Source organism: Nematostella vectensis, chromosome 15, assembly GCF_932526225.1.
Source record: "Nematostella vectensis chromosome 15, jaNemVect1.1, whole genome shotgun sequence".
NCBI classification, from domain to species: Eukaryota; Metazoa; Cnidaria; class Anthozoa; order Actiniaria; family Edwardsiidae; genus Nematostella; species Nematostella vectensis.
This window is the reverse complement of record NC_064048.1, coordinates 6,275,330-6,283,131: the sequence shown is the minus strand read 5'-3', so window position 1 is coordinate 6,283,131 and position 7,802 is coordinate 6,275,330. Positions and strand designations below refer to the sequence as shown.

Below are 7,802 nucleotides of genomic sequence, written 5' to 3'. Positions count from 1 at the left end.
AGGCTATAGCAACTACAATTAAAGAATGCGAGGAGTTGATTTTAGGGGGGAGGGGAATAAGGGGTGTGGCTCTTAAGGTGGGGTGGGGAGTGGAGGGCAGGGATTCACAACACGGTGTACACTCCCTCTTTAATTCACCAATAAATTACTTAGTGAACTCCGGGTATGCCTATACGAGTGAAGGTGCGTTTGTGGAAGAAGGAAAGTAATTCCCAACTGAAAAGGTCACTTGTTAGGCGAAAATGCTGTGTTCAAAATAATACAAGATTCTTTATTTCTTTCTCTATTCTGTATAATAAACAATTTGCTTTTGAGTAAATATTTACAAATTAGCTATAAAGGTGTTGCGTTTCCGAGTGACAATCAGCTTTGTGAATCTGAGTATGTTGAAGGCCACGCGAATCAGCGGTTAACCCCAGAATTCCTCGTCATTCCCATCGTCCGTCTGGGGCCCAGTCTCCCACTCGTCATCCTCTGAGACGCAGTAGTCGTCACTCGTCTCCAGTCCCTCGAGGATGCGCAAACCCACGTACATGTCTGCGTCCTTTAGGGCATTGGCGCGGTCCTGGAACGAGAAAAGCCATATGTGTTCAATTTAAGAGTAGTTGAGTTGTAATTGAGTAAGTAGGCAGCTGCTTTGTCTTCTATTATCTTTGTTCTACAAAGGAGTTCTTTTGTCTCTATTCTTCTCGTTCTTTGTGTCTAGGTGCGGATATTGTTTATTTGCCCAATCAAATTGCAGCTTGTAAGAGCTGCGTACTGACCCCCCGTTCTTTGTGTCGAGGTGCGGATATTGTTCATTTGCCCAATCAAATTGCAGCTTGTAACAGCTGCGTACTGACCCTCCGTTCTTTGTGTCGAGGTGCGGATATTGTTCATTTGCCCAATCAAATTGCAGCTTGTAAGAGCTGCGTACTGACCCTTGTAATTTGGATTCGAGTATTGAAAAATGAAAGAATTATTATTTTATCACCTGCCAACCATAAGAGAGAAGCAAAACGGTAGAGAGTGGGTAATAGGGAACTTAAAGGGCCCTTGTCAGCCACACTTTTGTTATTGTTTCCATTAAATATTGAGCACATAGTGTGTTAAAAACTTCAAATTAACAATCTAAAAACAAAGTTTAATACTTTATTTACCAAATTCAATAGAAAATATCGCATTAGCTTTCGCAAATCAGCCGTCATTTCTTTGTTTATTTTGGTTTGAATTTGCCATCCAAAATGTCATGTGATCTCTTAGCGCGTCTTCTATCTACCCATGCTTACCTTCACAAGCTGTTCGCGCTCACGTCGCAGCCTAAGCTTTTCGCGCGCCTCCTCCGCTGCCTTCGCTTTGTTCATCTCCACCATCTTCCTCTTCATCTGAATCTCTCGCTGCCGCAGCTCCGCCTTGGCGCACGCCTCACTCTTCACAACCTCTTGCTGGGAGCTCCCCGCCAAGCGACTAGCCTTGCTCTTGACGTCCGCCAAGTGCTTATCCCTGTTCTCGGCGGCTCTAGCGCTCTTCTCCTTAGCGAGCTTGTCGGCCATCTCTAGCGCCTCACGCAGCTTGTTGGATCTGGAAGCACGTCTGTGACTGGCATCAGAAGATCTATACCTTGCGGAGGCTTTCTTCTTTTTCTTTTCAAGCTGCCTTATCCTGATAATAAATCATTTGAAAATAGAGGAGCCAATTTAAAACAATTATATTTTCTTTTCCTCTGATGGGGTACATCCTACCTATTATTCTCCACTTGCGCTTGTTTTTCGAGTAGCATTTCCATGGTAAGTGTAGGCGCCGCTTCGATCTTAGCAAGTCTTCTCGGGACTTTGGCGTGTCCTCCGTCTGCTGTCTGTTTGCCGTCGAGAATGAGATCATAGGCTGCCGCATTGCAATTGGACACAAACGCGCTCATCTCTGGCGTAACGCTACCTTTGACGCCTCCACGCTTAGCGGAGATCAAACTACGTGCCGTTTTTAGTAACTCAGTATCAAAATCACTGACGCCGAGGGGAGCAATCTTGTTATTTGTCGAAAGACACTTTGAAAGTAACGAACCGCACATTGTGATGATCTTCCAAAGAATTTTTAAATTGAAAAGCATTAAAAACAATTCCTAACAGAAAAGATTCCTGGGGGAACTATGAGATTAACGTCATAGTGCGTGTTTACGTAGATGCGCTAAGAAAAGCGCGCGCTCTTGTATCACAGGAAACCCAATTTAAAAAAAGAAGAGAGCAGGCTTGAAGCAAGAGTCGCTCATTACTAGCCAGATTTTCGCGCCAAGCGGGCGACGGCGCCGATTATATGGAGACGGGTAGATCGCTCACACCGCTCCAAACATATTTCTTTGTGTCAGCACGTTTTTGATGAGGGTAGCAACAGTCGCGATTGTATGGAAAACAGCTTAAAGCGAGGGCTAGGCGCCTGTTGTACCGAGTTTTAACAACATATCCAGGTTTTTGTGGTAGGCAACCATTTTACCTACCCCTAACAAATAAATGTTCATAGCCCATACTAAGAGGTGGAATATTATAAAATAAGACCAGTAAAATTAAAGGCCAACCACGTCGCCTTACTATCCCTGTACAATACCACACAAAACATCCACTTCCATTGGCTAAAGCATGCAACTGAGGTGCCCAGTGAGGTTAAGGCGTTAAGGAGGGAGGGTTTGCCTCTACACTGAACATCGTGTTTCAACTTCTTCATTTCAATGTAGAATGGCTTTTAAGGGGAAGGAACTTCAAGAGTGGGTTAGCAGAGCTTTAAGGTTGACTATAAGAAAACTGAAAATGATGAGTGCCTTATACCATTGGTTGGGGAAAACAAGTCTTGTATCTGTTAATAAAACATTCAGTAAGGCTAAATTAAGTTTGTAGGGAATCCAATGTAATGAATAAACGCATTTTAAATAAATTTTTAATGGTCAAAATTTGTTCCATTTTCCACCTCTATCAAATGACAACTTTTCTTCTCTTAGTAATGGCTGAGGATTCTTTTTAGCCAATATTTCACATTACACAGAGGCGGATCCAGAAGTCAAAAAAGGGGGGGGGGGGGGGAAGCAAAAGTTTCAAGAAAGGGGAGCCTGACTTATTGTTCTTCTGTATATTTCTTTATATTTCTTGTTATTTTTAAACCAAAGATGGGCCCGGGTCTGCTAGACCCACCCCTGATACAAGATGCTGCAAAACGCATCAATCCACACTTATTATTGATAGGTAGTTTAAAAAGCAGCATTCTTAATGTTACTGAGCACTTCCCTTCCCCCCCCCCCCCACCCTGTACCCTTCTTCCTATGGCTGGGACTTAGACATATAAAACAACTAGCTTATAAAAGCAGTTGAATTGGAAGATTGGGAACTAGTAAGTTCACTAGCAGTTTTAAATGAGCAGTTGTAATTTTAAAATTAAATAGCATGGAAAAAAGATAGATTTTGATACTCTGGCAGAAACCCTTTTGAAAAATATGATAACATAAAATTTTAGTCGGAAAAAAAGCTCTTAAATGGGTTAAGTTCAGCCATGCCTTACATCCCCCATGCCACCACCTCTTGGCAGATGCCAGGTGAATACCTAGAAATGGCGAGGGGGGGGGAGGGGTTGGGGGTATGCAGTCATAAGTATTTTATAGATAATGTGTATAATATTTGGCAATCTATAAGAAATGACACAAAATTTGGCATCCAAGAGGGGTGCACCCTCCACACCTCCTTAGTACAAGCCTGGATACACCCATAACAATAAAGACTGGACACAATTAAATTAAGTATATACAGCCCATAACCCATCTTATGTCAAGGGTAGCTTGATAAATGGCTAAATTATGCCATTTGAAGTTATGGGTAACTTGATAAATAACCAGATTATGCCATTGGAAGTTCATGAGCTGCAGCATATCTGAAGAGAGAGAAAGCAAATTAATCTAAAACACAGGATCATAAAAGTCAATAAATAAAAAATATATATTTCAAAACTGTTAAAATATCAATAAGAATGTGGAGTTGCAGGGCATCTCTTAGATTATGCAAATGCTTTATATGAAATGATATTTTAAATAAATTCATAGGAGTGGTTTTGATTTGAACCTTATTTTTTCAAAGTCCCCATTTTAACAGACATGGTAGGAAAACCTTGCATAATGCACCCGCACTTCAGTGACACTCACTAAAAAGACTCTTCAAACAAGAAAAGGTTGCATTTAATATTTTGTTCAATATGCATTTAGACAGAGTTTTCAACTTATTTAAGGTCATACAAGCTTAACATACCTTCCTGTGACATGATGGAACAACTGTCGTTCTATGTCACCAAGGAGGGAGCTAGCACCAAGACGGAATAGATTTGGGTGTGTCCATTCATCGCCTAGCTCTTCCTTCATCAGTGACAACCAGACCAGAGCATCCTTAGCACTGCGGATACCCCCGGCAGGCTTGAACCCCACCTTGTGACCTGTCCGCTAGGTTTAGAAAGAAACTAAGTGATTAGCAGTTAATAATCCTACTTTTCTGGCTGCATGGCAAGTCAGTACAAGACAGCAGAGTTGTATCATTTCACTGGCAAAGCCTGGCTCCTTTGTTCTTGTGTGTGAAAATAAATGCATGCTTAAAAGTGTCAGATAAACAGCACCCCCCCTTCAATAACCCTAGCACAATTTCCCCCTTGTTTAGGGACTGGATAAAAAAACAAAGTTGTAAAATTTAATTTTGCTATTTTTTTACAATTTCAATGGTGACTCATCTAGCATTTGTTCAAATGAAAAATGTTGGTTTGAATACAGAAAATATCTTGTTTCCTGGCTCTTTTAGCATGTTGTGGCCCAAACAATAGTCATTTTACGCCCTTACCTCATAATAATCACGTACAGCCCTGACCATGACTAGCGCCACAGGGAAGGTAGCATTAACTGCCTCTTTACCCGTCGACGTTTTGATAAAATCAGACCCTGCCATCATGGCTACCAGACTCGCCTTGTAAACATTTGTAAGCGATCCAAGTTCACCAGTGGCTAAGATAGTCTTGAGATGTGCATCACCACAAGCTTTCCTCATCGCCGCAATCTCCTCATATAGTGCCTGATAGTTTCCAGACAGGACATGTCCCCTGGTGATGACAATGTCAATCTCTTGGGCACCAGCAGACACAGCCATTTCTATTTCTTCAATTCGCTGCTTTAACGGAGTTTGACCTTAAATAGCAGAATGAGGGGAGCTTTAGAGAAGAAAATGTGGGTTTCAATAATGTAATATAGAATCGGCAAGAGCAGGCGAAGAAATAAAAGTGTACCTTCAGTTTTGCAATACTTGTTTTAGAGTTGCCGAAAATATCATACAACGTGAGAAAATGGACGATTCACATATAACATTTCCCAAATTAGTAAACGATTAAATCTTTTATCTTCCAAAATAAGCGATATTATGTACCAAAATTTATACTGCCTCAATGCACAAGGATCATAGTTTCTTGTTGAGGCTTGTGTTTATTCAAAAATGACCAATTTAAAAAAAAAAAAAAAAACAAGAAATTATGTGATGATGACTAAATGTCCATTTTTCACCCAAGAAAAAAAAACCTGAAAATAAACTACAAATAAGCCAACGAAGTAAACCCTTATAAGCCTTTATACTTAGCAGATAGAGTGCACATGAGGTGTACTTTGATATCCCGATACGAACAGCTCGGAGGGACTCAGAGTTTTATTAGGTTAAAAAAAAATTGAGCGATAGACTGAAATATCAACATGCTATTCTCATTTTTACCCTAACGTTGCCCTGAGCATTGTCCTTAGCCTTGACCTGAGCGTTGACCTGAGCATTGCTCTGAGCGTTGACCTGCTGAGGGTTGACCTGCTGAGCATTGCTCTGAGCGTTGCCCTGAGTGTTGTCCGAGCGTTGCGCCATTTTTTGCCTCGAAAGATTACCGATTAATAAATGCGATGCCAAAATCTGGGAAAGAACGACTTCTGGAGTCTAGAGAGCCAGCAAAGGAAAAGCAGAGAAAACGGTGTAAAAACTATTATTTGAAAAACAAGGAAAAAGTCCTCTCCAGTGAATGATGGAGGTGTGACAGTGGCCGGTGGTGTGCCGGTTTTGGATTATTTTTTCACGCCGTTATACGCAAAATACGCAAAATAGAAAACAGGCTGTGTAGGACTAAGGTTGCGGTTTAATTTCATACGTTGCAGGCAGCTCGAAAGCAACATTCAATGCAATTCGGGGCATCGCTCAGGTCAACGCTCAGGTCAGCACTCCTAAGGCAACGCTTAGCAGGTCAACGCTCAGGGCAGTGCTCAGGTCAAAGCTCAGGTCAATGCTAAGGGCAACACTAAGGGGAATGCTCAGGTCAACGCTCAGGTCTATGCTCAAGCAGATCAACGCTCAGGGCAATGCTAGGTCAACGCTCAGGGCAACACTTAGCACAACTCTCACATGAGTGTTACGCAAATGGGCACCACCTCTGTGCACATAGCCAACTGCTCTGAATTATCTGTCACATCCTCAAATAAACTTCCTATACACATACTGCTTTTTACAATTTTGAAATATTTTTTTTGCGTTTTCTGTTAAAAGTCATCAGAGATTGTTGTGTAATCGACCGAAAGTAATCATTTCTTTACAATCTTTCTTCTCATTTCTTCACAACCTTGCGCCACAGGATTCCCAATATTGGAAAACAAAACATATATGGTTGCTAAAAGATTGAGGTTCTTCAAAAAAGGAATCACTGGTTTTAAACCTTTTTAATTGCCTAACACTTGAACTTAAACTGAGCGTTTTTTGTTGTTGTTTTTGTTGTTGTTGTTTTACTAAGAGTAGCTTAAATCAGAAACCGGATATAAATTCGAATTCAATCAAATGTACTTATGTACTAAGTGCAACATGTGTTAAAAACATTCATAACATGTGTAAAACTATGGAATTAGGAAACATCACGAATTGATTCCTTTAAAATGATCACTGATTATGTTACTCACCTGCAGGAAAGCCGGCAGCTACTGAAGCAACGGGGACTTTAGATCCCAGCTTTTTTAGCGTAGAAACAGCATCGTCCACTCTGCTAGAATACACGCACACTGCACCGGTTTTCACCTTACTCTCCTCAACACCCATCTTCTCCAATAGATCTTTACGAATCGGGTTCTCTGCCTTGAAGCAGAGTCGGGAAACGTTTGTAATCGTGTCATCTCCAGCAAGAGTGGTTAAATCAATGCAGGTGACCGCGCGTAGAAGCCATCCGGCCTGCCATTGTTTCTTTACCGACCTTCGTGTTTTCAAGGTCTCAGCTCTTCGCTTCACCGCGGGTAAATTCACTCGTGAATTTTCTACCCATCCAAGGTCTAGAGGTGACCCAGGATTACGGATAAGATGGGAAGACATTGATGGGTGCTCTAAAGTCGAAGAAGAAGCCCAAAATTAAAGAAAAACTAAATCAAATTTAATCTTGCCTTTTTGCTGGAAACGTGTGAAGGGGGTTCGATATGTCGATAATTAGTCGGAGAGTTATCGGAGCATGTCTGTTCTAATCTAGAGAACGTGGGCTCCCTTTGTAAAAAGCCACAGGAGCTAAAAAACTGCTTTTTCTGGAGAGAAAACAAATGACAGCGTCCGTCTCGCCATGTAGTCTCTAGCGGTTAGATAGACCACAATTGTTCAAAATAGTGATAAAAGCATGAAACTTTGGCAAACTATTAATGACCCCAAGGGTCATATCCTAGGGCCAAGCCGAAAAGCGGGATCTTCGCATGCCGTAGTATTTTTATATGTATAAGAAAGGAGTGGTTGATCCACATTCTTAAATGTTGCAGTCTTGCTCTTAAG

At 41.4% G+C, this 7,802-nt stretch overlaps 2 protein-coding genes across 3 annotated transcripts; both read right to left on the bottom strand.

Moving 5' to 3' along the window:
• Window positions 1-250: 250 nt before the first annotated feature.
• Window positions 251-2,313, bottom strand: LOC116617756 (translation initiation factor IF-2). The gene is made up of 3 exons (XM_032380721.2): window positions 1,722-2,313; window positions 1,269-1,641; window positions 251-565 (listed from the first exon to the last, which is right to left on the bottom strand). Exons 1-3 carry the CDS (start codon window positions 2,084-2,086, stop codon window positions 410-412), a joined length of 894 nt encoding a protein of 297 aa, XP_032236612.2. The 5' UTR covers window positions 2,087-2,313; the 3' UTR covers window positions 251-409.
• A 575-nt stretch (window positions 2,314-2,888) lies between these two features.
• Window positions 2,889-7,477, bottom strand: LOC5511394 (deoxyribose-phosphate aldolase). 2 transcript variants are annotated; one of them, XM_048723025.1, is made up of 4 exons: window positions 6,959-7,477; window positions 4,956-5,173; window positions 4,257-4,444; window positions 2,889-3,885 (listed from the first exon to the last, which is right to left on the bottom strand). In XM_048723025.1, exons 1-4 carry the CDS (start codon window positions 7,359-7,361, stop codon window positions 3,852-3,854), a joined length of 843 nt encoding a protein of 280 aa, XP_048578982.1. In that variant the 5' UTR covers window positions 7,362-7,477; the 3' UTR covers window positions 2,889-3,851. The 2 variants fall into 2 exon arrangements, with proteins under 2 accessions (XP_048578982.1, XP_001631783.2); XM_001631733.3 differs by having other exon boundaries at window positions 4,833-5,173; window positions 6,959-7,475.
• Between the last annotated feature and the right edge of the window lie 325 nt (window positions 7,478-7,802).